At 52.8% G+C, this 12,367-nt stretch overlaps 4 protein-coding genes across 4 annotated transcripts; 2 read left to right on the forward strand and 2 right to left on the reverse strand.

Annotated features, from left to right (window-relative positions):
- Nucleotides 1-695: 695 nt before the first annotated feature.
- J4E85_003299 (uncharacterized protein) lies at nucleotides 696-1,876 on the forward strand (the record flags this gene model as incomplete). Its single annotated transcript, XM_051467567.1, has 3 exons — nucleotides 696-915; nucleotides 968-1,288; nucleotides 1,341-1,876. The coding sequence occupies 3 exons, from the start codon at nucleotides 696-698 to the stop codon at nucleotides 1,874-1,876; spliced, it is 1,077 nt and encodes a 358-aa protein (XP_051328726.1).
- Nucleotides 1,877-5,019: 3,143 nt separating this feature from the next.
- J4E85_003300 (uncharacterized protein) lies at nucleotides 5,020-5,703 on the reverse strand (the record flags this gene model as incomplete). The annotated part of the gene is made up of 1 exon (XM_051467568.1): nucleotides 5,020-5,703. The coding sequence occupies one exon, from the start codon at nucleotides 5,701-5,703 to the stop codon at nucleotides 5,020-5,022; it is 684 nt and encodes a 227-aa protein (XP_051328727.1).
- A 210-nt stretch (nucleotides 5,704-5,913) lies between these two features.
- J4E85_003301 (uncharacterized protein) lies at nucleotides 5,914-6,855 on the forward strand (the record flags this gene model as incomplete). Its single annotated transcript, XM_051467569.1, has 3 exons — nucleotides 5,914-6,130; nucleotides 6,193-6,295; nucleotides 6,345-6,855. The coding sequence occupies 3 exons, from the start codon at nucleotides 5,914-5,916 to the stop codon at nucleotides 6,853-6,855; spliced, it is 831 nt and encodes a 276-aa protein (XP_051328728.1).
- A 4,186-nt stretch (nucleotides 6,856-11,041) lies between these two features.
- On the reverse strand, nucleotides 11,042-12,292 carry J4E85_003302 (uncharacterized protein; the record flags this gene model as incomplete). Its single annotated transcript, XM_051467570.1, has 1 exon — nucleotides 11,042-12,292. The coding sequence occupies one exon, from the start codon at nucleotides 12,290-12,292 to the stop codon at nucleotides 11,042-11,044; it is 1,251 nt and encodes a 416-aa protein (XP_051328729.1).
- Between the last annotated feature and the right edge of the window lie 75 nt (nucleotides 12,293-12,367).

Consider the following 12,367-nt stretch of genomic DNA (forward strand, 5'->3'; position numbering starts at 1 on the left):
GTATGTTGCGAGAATGGCGAAGATGTCGTCAGACACTGTCGGAATAGCCTACGCGAAATTTGCACTTAGCAATCTGAGTACCTTGTAAGGGTAGCGATGCCTTTATTGAGACGGTTAAAGGTTCCTGTACATGCCGGCGATGTTATCGTGAATGACGCAGCTCGAAATAGCAAGGGGCTGGGAAGTCGCGGTCGCGTCGCGTTCGGTCCAAACTAATCAAGGACTAGTGTGCTCACTCCACCCTACAGGTAGGAAGGCAAGAACAACGAAGCATCTCTGCCATACTAACACTACATCCGCCGTTGCATGCGCGGAAAGGTCGCGACGCGTTATTTCCGGATCGATGTCATCGCCAGCTGTGAATGGGACTCTGCCAAGCAGCACGCCATTCCACCCCCACATGTCGTAGCCTCAACCCCGCAACACCTCGTCGATACCGCGCATCATGGAAGATTGTGGTTGCAGGAAGCGACTACCGCCACTATCATAAGTGTGCCGAGAATGATTGCACCATAGTATCCATGCGATGATGCTACGATGCCAATGCACAAGCCGACGAGCTACTGTTCATCAGTCTTTCGATGCAAATGCGCTCAGGGATAGTAGATGTGGCGAACGCGAGTAAGAGATAAGTGTGACATCGCTCTGTCGGAATGCGAAATACCCTGTAGCAGTGCAAATCAACATCGTTGATCATGGCTACGAACACCTTGACCACCACTACCATTGAGGATATAGGCATCAAGACGCAGCCTGGATATCCTCGCGAGCCTCTGAAGACCAAAGGCGTTCTGGATGCCTTCGAGTCTTTCGATGTTACACCAGTCATCGGCCGCGAATTTGTGGATGCGAGTCTGAAAGAATGGTTGCGCGCGCCAAACTCCGACGATTTGATACGCGACCTGGCAATCACAAGTAAGCAACACCTAATGCTTTCCCAATGACGTAACATTAACATTTCGGAAAGTTTCTCAGCGCGGTGTTGTCTACTTCCGCAAGCAGGATGATTTGGATGATGAGCTTCAAAAAGAGCTGGCCCAGCGCCTCGGCGAGCTTTCTGGCAAACCAGAAACATCCAAGCTGCATATCCACCCAGTTAGAAACGCGGGAAACCGTCTTGGAGGCAACGACAACGAGATCAGTGTCATTAGCTCGGATTTGGCGAAGCAACTCTTCAAAGAGCGGTCACAGACTGGCAAGCATGGATGGCACAGCGATATCACTTTCGAGCCGGTACCAAGCGACTATGCAATCTTGAGAATGACGCAGCTACCAAAATCAGGAGGAGGTGAGTGGGACAGGTAGCCATACTCACAGTAACATGGCTGAAGTTGCTTTAGACACTCTATGGGCATCAGGATACGACCTTTATGACCGCCTCTCGAAACCGTATCAGAAGTTCTTCGAATCTCTCACCGCAACATACGCCCAACCAGACTTCAACCGCGCGGCTAAAGAAAACAACTTCCCCGTTTACACCGCGGCGCGAGGTGCGCCGGAGAACACTGGCGACTCCCTTACCGCTGTCCACCCCTGCATCCGCACGAACCCCGTCACGGGATGGAAGTCTCTCTACAGCGTTGGCCACCACGTCCAGCGCATCAATGAGCTGAGTGCAGAAGAATCAGAGCGTACTAAAGCCTGGTTCCTCCAGCTGATCACCGAGAACCACGATCTCCAGATCAGACATAGATGGCAGAACCCAAATGACGTCGCCATCTGGGATAACAGAAGCGTACTCCATACAGCGACGTACGATACCGATGGCCAAGGACCGCGGAAGGGGTATAGAGTGGTTAGCTTGGGTGAGCGACCATATCTGGATCCACAAAGTACGAGTAGGATGGAAGCGTTGAGGCTGGCGGAGGCACAGTAGTGTGTGATACGTGCAGGTCTAGAACACTTAAATGTTGTATTTGGTCAAAAGGCATGAGTCGAGGTATAACTAAATCAATGAGAAGTTGGGTGAAGAAGTCTACGAGATAGCCTCGTAGGCTGCTACGATCACGTGCACATGCATGTCAGCTTCTGCCTACACTATCGAACGGCCCTACAACTCAAGATACGCTATCGATCTAGTGTCGCCATCGTTTTTCTCACATTCGTTCACGTGATATCACCTGACTCTTGCTGCCTTCCCACTAAACCTGTCTATCTTCTGAACCCATTGTCTATATAAGCCCGCATCGCTTCCATACTTTTGTTCTCCATACTTACAAGTCAGGGTCGGCGAGCACACGCATTCGCATGGACCGGCTTAGATCAGCTGCATGGCACCATTGCGGGACTGGTCTTGTCTGATGGCTCTTTGTGGGCGGTCGCTGGCATAATTTTTGATAGCTTTTTCATTAGTCCTTCACACTGTGGTGAGAGGACTGAGGAAGGAGTGAGTATAGACCGGGCGGATTGGTCGAGCATAGGATAATATTAGAGGGTAGCCCAAAAAGAAAAGGAGGTGTTCGAAATCATAATGGTGGGTCAACCGAGATTGAACTCTTTGATGTCGGGTTGTAATGCGTCCCAAGAATCTTTCAGTACAACACCTAATCCTCGTCTTTCAGCGACGTCTCCAACCCACTGAATCCACATGACATTGTAAACAGATACTTTCGGGTAGAGACCATAATTCCTCATAAGTCTGTCAATGGTCTTCGGGCTCCTCTCGAAAGACGTGATAGGCCATCCCTCCTCTGCTACGTTCACTGATTCCGAGGTTATGGCTTCTGAGATAGCGACAAGCTCACAAGCACTACCATATTGCGATGTATCTTTCAAGGTATCGCACATTATGGTAAGATTACCGATCGTCTCCTTGTCATTGCGTAGCCCACGGTGCGTATCGTCGTCATATATCGTACGTCCAAAAGTCAGGTTTGCGCACGGAGCTCGGCAGCGAAGAACAGGAGAATAGGGAACGTGTAGCCTTCGCTCGGTTGAGTCTATGGTAGGGAGTGGGAACGGATATCTAGTACTTTGCGGAGAGGCAGTATTCGTAAAGTAGTCGCCTCCTGAGTGGAGATGTCGACTCCATCCCGTGGGAAGTATTTCCTCAGTGTCTTCCCGAAGAGCTTGATATCGGTAGAAACCATTGAACTGTGAACTGATTCCATCTACCGCGTTCGCTATCCAATACTCTGCCACAGGTTTCAGGGTCGCAATACAGACCCAATCGAATTCAAAGCCGGTATCGCGAAAGATCCTGGCATAGAAGGGATACCAAGCAGACAGGCAGTCTATGGTCCCGTTCTTCCAGCCCGTCCACGACCAACTAGGTTCGCCTTCGCGCCTACTTGCGGACTTCTTGGGTCGCCAATACGACTCCTTAGGTCGCCAAAGCAATGCGATATCAAAGAAGAACTTCGGCATGCCATGAAGTAGACCATCTGGGAAAGTAGCGTCCATAATTTCAGTAGCACCCGCGAATGCTGACTTGGCGTCTTTCTCATAAGTAAGATCCCGTGAAGAGAAATCTTCCACAAGCATTCCCCATCGACCAAGAGATGGTGTTTTAGGGATCAAGGACATCAGTCCCATTGGGACGCCGAGATGCGGGCGCTCCGCTGGCCATGGCATGTCTGATGCTCTCACAGGCCTGATTCCGTCGGGGTCGTAGATGTCTCTTAGGAATGTGAACTCGTTAGTGCCTTCTGCCCATGCACAGCGTCCACACATCCACGATACAGTTTCTGTGAAGATAAGGAGACGGCGCGAGAACAGTGATTCCTGAAACGTCCAGCCCCTAGTCGCCCATTTCAAACCTTCTGGGTACAAATGCCATGGGCGAGGGGGCGAACCAGGACCAGGAATTCGATTCGTCGAGGGACCCCCAATGCCCCTCAAACCGTGTCCCGCATCTCCACCACCGGCTGCAACGATGGTAAGATTAGCACTTGCGTATATACGAGCCATAGCCCGCAACGTGATGTCCATCTCCTCCGAGCCTGCATCCTGAACAATGGATAGGCAATCCACCCACAGATACCGCTCGCCTAGATTCTTGACTACATGAATGGCATCCCGAATCGTGTCAGGAAGGACTACGTTTTTCAACGGCTCGTTCAAAGCTCCTGGCTGCAGCAAAACATTGATGTTGTTCGTTGTAGTCTTAAACATGGGCGCATTGCCCCACACATACGAAAGAGCGACGTAGGTGATTGGGGGCGATGTGGGTAGAATGACAAGCGAGCCACTGTTCACGTCGACTAGTATAAGTTCTTTGATGTGCTCTGCCAAGATCTCCGAGTAGTCGTTGTTGCAGCAAGCGCCGTGTGTTGCACGACAAGCTTGACGCCAACACTTAATGTGCTGAAAATCGATTGTAGGTGTGATTGGGATTGCGGGTGCGATTTGTATCGAATATCTTCTGGCAGGTGTAATTGGGATTGTAGGTGTGATTGGTACAGATGATCTTCTGGCAGGTGTGAATGAGATTGTAGGTGGGATTGAGATTGTAGGAATGATCGGGATTGTAGGTGCGATCGGTACAGAAGATCTTCTGACACGAGGAGTGAACATGTTCAGAAACCCCAATGACGATAGCGGGGCACGAGCTGGCGGTGCGTTTGACAAGTCGCCAGTAGACGACTGTGCACTGCGACCAAGACCGGATGATAGTCGGGAGGCAATAAGAAGTCGACGCCGAGAACTACACTTCTATAATTTTTCGCGATGGCGTAGTGAGTGAAGCATTGGGTTTCGAGCTTCGAGTGTCGGATACAGAAGCGGGGTTTGGGATGTGTATCGTTTGCGGCTGAGCAACATTCAGCCTCTCACGTCAGCACCTCATGCAGGAAAACCTTGAACAGGTCTGCAGCCTACATCAAGATAGAAACGTGCGAAGAAGGCAAATAATCGTCAATGTAGGCTCTAGGGTGTTCTGTCTTTTCCTGGAATGAGGTGTCAGGACGCATTTTGGGTATCCCGCTTTGTTGGCCAGCTGCATACATGTCTGAACACCCAGTCGTAGGCAATAGCGGGTACGGCTCGTGCCATATGATACCAGACGTGCATGCTATGGCTCTAGAAAAAGTCGAAACCATTCCACCAGATGTAGCCGAGTACAGCGGCCACGCTCGTGACTGCAAAAGGCAGACTCATCTCCACAACGCTCCAGATCCAAAGCGTACCGACTGGAGGAGCTGACTTCATGACGTAGAAGTAGCCATGCTTATTGCCCGAGTATATGAGATAGCACCCCGCCACGACAGAGCCTCCAAAGAATGTAGCGTCTCTGAGTATGGGAAATCGGTATGAAAAGTCGACGTGGGTGAGGTAGACTGCTAGGATGAATATGGGCCACGCTGTAAAAGCGCGCCACAAGATCTCGTTCCACAGTATGTCCTCCCGGTATTGGCTGTATACGAGGACGTCGAGGGTAAGGTGGAGGACTGCCATGGAGATGGAGTAGAGGATGGAGTCCCCGAGGGGGCCGATCGGAGGAACATCGTCGGGCGATGCAGGTGTGGACGTTACTGGAACTTTAACAACTCGCGTTCTGCCGTTTATCTTGTCTAGCTCTCGCTGCCTCTCCTCGGCCAAGTCGAAAAGTGTCTTGCCCGTTGGCTTGGAGAAGTCGGGATGCTTCAGAATCATTTCGACGCCATCTTCATCGATCTCGTTGGTGGGCTGGAAGCCGCTTCCTTTGCCATTCGCGCTCGTTTTGGAGTCCTTGGCGCGTCGCTCTTTCCTGTTGCCGGAAGACATGGTGATGTGTGTGTATCTGGGGAGTATGGTGGCAGGGTTGGGACACGTCGCGTGCGGCTCTAAGGAATCGCGAAGATGACGTGGGTCAAAGCTCGTTCCAGAACCTCGATGGCTTCATGCGCACGCGCTACCTCTCCTGACGCAGGTACATAGCAGCAATACAGTAGCAAACACCAGATCGAACATACTCCTTGTATGCGCTTGCTGACCATGAATTGGACTGTGTGGGCATCGGTGCCTGTCCTCATCTTTGTTTTCTGGATGTACACCAGCACCCTCGGCGCGTCTTTCCCCACATTACAAAACAAACGCATCCTACTGCTGATCGCGCATCCTGACGATGAGGCCATGTTCTTTGCGCCGACTTTACTGGCATTGACGCGTCCGGAACGCGGAAATCACGTCAAGATATTGTGTCTCAGTAGCGGTATGGCTCTCACAGCTCCCCAGTGCTCTCAGAGGCAGTCACTCATCTCATTCGTGCAACAGGCGATGCCGACGGTCTTGGCGAAATCCGCAAGAAGGAGCTGGTCAAGAGTGGGCTGCAGCTGGGAATCGGAAGCAAGGAGGACATTCTCGTGGTGGAAGACAAGTACGCATCTCCATGCACGTCCGACTGCAACATACTGACTATGGTCCAGGAACTTCCCCGATTCCATGACAGTAACATGGCACCCTCGTCTAATCTCCAACCTACTCACCACCGCCTTCGCCCCGAACATGACCTCAATCTCTTCCAAGGAGGCACCGCAGGCGACTGTCGACACTATAATCACCTTTGACGCACACGGCGTCTCCGGCCATCCCAATCACAAGTCGCTCCACGACGGAGCGCATACCTTCTTGAAGGCGCTCATGCACCGACACAGCGGGTGGGAGTGCCCTGTCAAGCTGTACACCCTCACCACTACCTCCATATTCCGCAAATATCTTAGCTTGTTGGACGCACCAGCTACAATTATTGGCGCAATTCTCCGCAAGAAAGAGCTCGGAGGCTTTCCGACTCCACTCCTGTTCGTCAGCTCACCGGTCGGTTACAGGACTGCCCAGAAAGCCATGACCACGGCACACGAAAGCCAAATGCGCTGGTTTCGTTGGGGCTGGATCTCCCTGTCGCGCTACATGGTTCTCAACGATTTGAAGAAGGAATAGTTGCAGTGGTGTCGGGAGGCGCACCGGGAATCTATTGTAGCCATCGAGACCCTCTAGTCTGAACTCTAGTAGGCCCATGCTGAGGCGATAATGTGCTACGTATACGGTGTGGCTGACAAACGGGAAAGAACACCCCATCGCAATTTCCGGACCCTGAAGTCGTGTAACATACCAAGGGAGGCAACTGGCGGAACACGGCAACACTGCCGCGGACAATGGGCTCCACCATTGGTCGTGCCTGAGGAACCTAGGGATGCGCGGGCTTGGAGGTCCGTGTGACTTTGGCATTACACAAGAGGCGTATATTGTATTTTGCTCACAGCCTGCTCACTCTTGCAATCCTCATGACCTAGGAGTGCATTGCACGTCCTCTCGACAAAAAGCCGAGTCTGCGACTTGCGTTCACCCTTCGCGTCCTGCATACTTCACGCAACAGGCAGCAAAGGGCGCCGGGGAAGAGATCCGCAACCACTTGGAAGGCATCAATCGTAAGCTGGACGCCGATCTTCACATAACACCAACTGACGCGCTGGTGTTAGACGAAGCGACTTCGAAAGCCCGTCCGACGCGCACAGCGTGTGCACCCCATGTCTTCTCCGCCCCTCCTTCGCCTGCCCGTTGAGCTTCATCTGGAAATAATCAGTCTTCTCGACCTAAGCAACAAAGCCAACTTGGCTTTCACAACTCGCTATTTCAGATCAATCATACCCACACCGACGCATGCCGAGTTTCTGGCTGCCGAAGGAACTCCTTGGGCCAAGACTAAACAACTGTATACTTGCAAAGGCTGCATCCGCTTTCACCACTGGAAAGCCTTTGCCGACGATATGAGAAAAGGCAAATGGTGTCGCAGTGGTATTTTGGCCCACACAAGATTTTGTCTCAAATGCGGGGTAAGCGATGCGCTGTACGTCCCAGGAACACTACTCACAATCTGCAATCGAGTTCACGTACTCTGCCTTTGCGGAATTCTCACAGATCAAGTTGGCGACCGTCGTGGTAGGTGCGCTGGTTGTTCCCCAGGCCCGTCACGCAACTACAACTGTGACTACTTCAACAACGACGATGACGATGGCTGGAGGCAAGAACGCGCATCTGATCGAAACCACCTACGAGAGATGTACGACTGGCCTGAAGAGGGGCGCCTCTCAAGGTACTAAGACCGAGAGTGCTGTCAACGACTGTGGGTAGTCAGTATGTCGTTGGCCGCAGCCGGTAGCAATGATAACCTTGCGCACAAAGCTGGAGCTCTTCACGGCCACGATCTCTTCGGGTATGAGACTACGACATCTTGTATAGACTACGGTTGCTGGTATTCCAGCGTTGTCCTCCTGTTCACGTTTGCCGCTGTGTTCACCAATAGACCGTTCGCAGACGTTCCTCCTTCCACCACGTCATGGCTGCTGTCAATATTCACAAATGCTCTACCATTCATAAGGTGTCTAACTTATGGTCCAGATTAGGGCTTTCACAGTCTACCGATCTCTGACGTTCGACCCATTTGGAAGTAACAAAAGCTCTCAAATCACACCTTCGCTTGCTCTTAACCTGCGCTTCGCTATTCAGATCTCCCATAACCATAGCCTCAATTTACAGAAAATGACGAACCCAGCGAAGCCCACCTCTGAACCAGACTCACCGATAGTCCCACCCGAGCGGCCAAGGACCCTCAAGCGACGCATTTCTTCCAGCTTCAATACTATATTGGCAGCCCTTCCCATACGAAGATCAAGCCCGCATATCAGTTCAACTCTACGATCATGCACGGAACTCGGAGAAGAGGTCATAATACAACAAGGCGTTGCTGGCGCTAACCAGCAGGCCCCTCAACCCCCTCCAGTCATTCGACTACAGGTACCATCGCTGTCCGAAACCAGCCAGCCCTGTCCTTATGATGCGAGTGAATACCATTCCTTCCCTAGCGTGGAACGCCGACGCTGCGATTTCTGTGGCATGCGGCCACCGAAGTCACCCTCTGGCGAACCATGCAATGAATGTCAGTCCCAAAGCGCACTTTCCCACATGAAATCAGCTTTCACATGGAAGCCAGGTCGTAAGATCAATGAGAAACCAGCAGTTCAGAGCTCTCGTCCACAGCACAGTCCTTCATCCGAAGAATGTCCGCGTTTAGTCCCTCCCGAAATCGCGGCGAAAAGGATAGGCAACCCACCACGGAGAGCAGCACTGCCTGTGCCGCGACCTGGTGCTATCAATCCAGCGCTGCAGCAGAGAAGTGCTACCAGGAGTGAAGACATTCCCCCGCGATCGAAAAACGCTCTGGAGTATAACGAAGTGAGGCCAATCAGTCCCAAACTACATTATCATCGTTACTTACGCAACTCAAAGGATTACCCATACGTGCGCGAAAGTGAAGTATCGCAGCACCTGGATGCCATTCGTGCCGGAGCCCCAAGCCCGCTAATCGATTTCGCCCGCGCTGCACGTCGCAAGAAAACTTCCGATCCAACTACAGACTTCTCCGAGACGGTCTTCTATGGCCAGAAATTCTCAGCCGCCTTCACTAACAGTGCAGAGCAACGCCAGTCGTCGCAGCCGTCGCGTAGCAATCTCGTCGTTGAGGGCTATCTCGAAACCGGTGGACATGTTGTTGTTGAACGACCGCGTCCTGAGCAGCAAGCCAGTATCGATGCACAATTGTACCATAGTAGTGTCTATCCTAGACGCTCTCCAGAGCAACCAGGGCGGCAATCCCGGGCTTCGAGACGGTCAGCTGATAGTCGCCGTCGCACGAGATATGGAGACTCTGATGATGACTTTAAGACAAACGACCAGCTACCGGATTTTCAGGAGGGTCCTGCCTACGATGAAATGCCTAGAATGCGAGGTGGCAGTGGAGGAGACGAAAACATCCATACTCGTAACTGTGGTCTGACGATGAAGCAACTCCTACTTACTTGTCATAGGCCTGGTCAAGGTTACAGCACTGATTCAGATAGCGATGATTACTTGCCGCCAGCGAGGACTCCCAATATCGCCGAAGTTGCACGCGCTTTGAGGAGGGCACACGGTACATCTCGCCTTCCGAAAGGTATCACGAGACGCGATGGATGTCAAGAGACACCACGAACGGGCAGATCCACGTCTGGCGACGGAGACGTTACTAACTTACCAACCTCGCGCACAGCAAGTTTTGCAGCTACATACCCGCAGCCACGCTCAATCTTCTCTTATCTACCATTGTTCGGTCTCGCCTCGATCTTTGCTCGCCTTACAGGCCCTTCTATCGATACTCCCGCCGTCTCCGCGAGTCACACCATACAACCAGCCACACTCCCTCCAACGGTCAGCCTTAGAGGCGGCGCCGGTTCGCCTTCCGCTCTACGAGATCATCAGCGTGTTCCGTCAACGCTCTTCTGGCTCGCGGGTGGGAAGGGTAGACCGATTACAACTGCTAGCTGGAAGAGTCAGAAGCCCCAAAGGAGAATGGGCGGAGTGTTTGGAATGGCTATCCACGGGCTAGATGCCGGCACCGAGTATGGACCAAAGACTAGTGCGAGGGATAGCAGTAACTGTACTGAGCTTCCGCGACATGTTGCAGTCGCAGTCGCAGTCGCCGCCCCCGCCGAAGCAAGCAAGCCTGCCACGAAAGAGAAGGCAGGGAGCGTGAAGTCAAGCAGGTCTCACTCTTCTAGGTCATCCTCCTCATCAAAGGGTAGCACAAAGAGCCACAGCAGTCATTGCTCAACTTCCCATAGATCTGCTGCCGCAGGTGGTGAGGCACAGAGAGAGGTGCCCTTGGACCCGGTGCCGGAGGAAGCTGCTGCTGCACCAGCGGCAGATCTTCCTCCAACTGAACCTGCAGCCGCAGAAGGTCCACCGATAGAAGCACCAGCAGAAAACGCCCCTCCCGCCGATGATGCGCAACGAGAGCCTGTGGATGATGGTTGTCAGGGCGCTGCACCCGTTTCGAATGAGAATGAGGACGAGGATGTAGGACATGCAGCAGCGGAAGGGGATGGTGGGGCTCATAAGTGAACGAAGGAGTGCTAAAGACATGAGGAGATGGGCAAATGGGTAATGTATCGCAGTGTTACCGTGCTCATATCGGACGAACTCTTCATGCTTGCGGTACCGCTTCCTACTGCACCTATGCTTTTCAATGCTACCAAAACACCCGCACCTAATCTTCAAACCTCTATATCGTACAAGACATCTACCCCACCATCTAACTCATCAGTCCATGAACCTGCTCTCCACTCAAAGTAGCCTTGGCAGCAGGTCTCTTCCCAGCCGCTTTCTTAGACGTAGGCGCACTCGTCCTCCTTCCACCCGCCGAAGGCCTACTAGCGCTTACACTTCCACCACCCCTCTGCGCCTCAACAGCAGCTTCATGTTCAATCTTACTGACCGCCCTCGTAATCGCCATACTATATCCGCCAATCCACTCACTCCAGCTCTGCTTTCCATCGCTGTTATCCACGGCAACCTCCATCGTCGAACTCATGCTTCTCTTTGGCTTCGGCGTGGTTGCAGAGGAAGATTTTGAAGCGGGGACTTTGGTAGTCCTGTTGCTAGACTGCTGTTGTGGTGCTGAGGCGTTGTTCTCGGAAGCGCGCACAGCGGCGGCGGCGCGTCGTTGCTCGAGGAAAGAACGTGCTACGTTTTGGGCAGCGGAGACACCTGATTTTATCGTCTTGACGTCTTCGAGGTTGACGTTGGCGGGGATGGGAATGCGGTAGCTTCCTGATAAGGTGACTTGTCTCTCTGTACCTGCTCTTGCTCCGGGTGCATCCCTGTCGATCTCCTCGACGTATTCTGTTCCGCCTCTTTTTGCTCCTTGGCTGCGAGGATTGAAGTGCTCTAGATCTTGTCGTGCCACCTCCAACTCGCCCTCAAGACGCACGAGTTCTTCATCTGCTTCCTCCTCTTCGTCGCCGGCGATTTCCTGGACCCGGGAATCGCTTTCATTGGCCGTTGTACTAAGCGTGGGAACCTGCGCAGTAGACGAGGCTTTTCGCCCTTTGCCTCGTCGGCGAGGGGAGCGGCCAGGTCGTGAGTCGGGAATCGCACCGGCTTTGTAGAGCTCTTCTACTTTGGCTTCTAAGCCTCTGACACGGGACTTAAGCGCTTCCAATTCGGAGGGCGATGGTACATCTGCTGATATTTTACTTGTTGCCGTAGGCTTTGCGGCATCTGTAGATGTTGATGTGGGCTCCTTGTTCAGCTTCCTGGGTTTCTTTTTTGGCGTATTCGCTGCCGCTGCGGTAACGTCATCGGTGCTTGGTGTTGCTGCAGCCTTCTTTGCTGACGATGCTGAAGCCTTTGTAGCGGGCTCTTTTGGCAGGACGACTCCGCCTGCGGACCCTGCTCTTCCCTGTTCAGTCTGGCTTGGAGTAGCGGCCTTCCTGGATCGTGCCTGCTTGGCTGGCGTTGCAGGTGTCGCATTGGGTCCCGGTGATGATGGCTTCGATGCCATTGTGTGAAGATGTCCCCTCTATTTGAGCCCAGAAATGATGTGTGCCAAACCCCTAACAACGCGCGTCGTGTCTAT

The sequence above is a fragment of the Alternaria conjuncta genome (assembly GCF_024043145.1).
Source record: "Alternaria conjuncta strain BMP 0040 chromosome Unknown scaffold_4, whole genome shotgun sequence".
NCBI lineage: Eukaryota > Fungi > Ascomycota > Dothideomycetes > Pleosporales > Pleosporaceae > Alternaria > Alternaria conjuncta.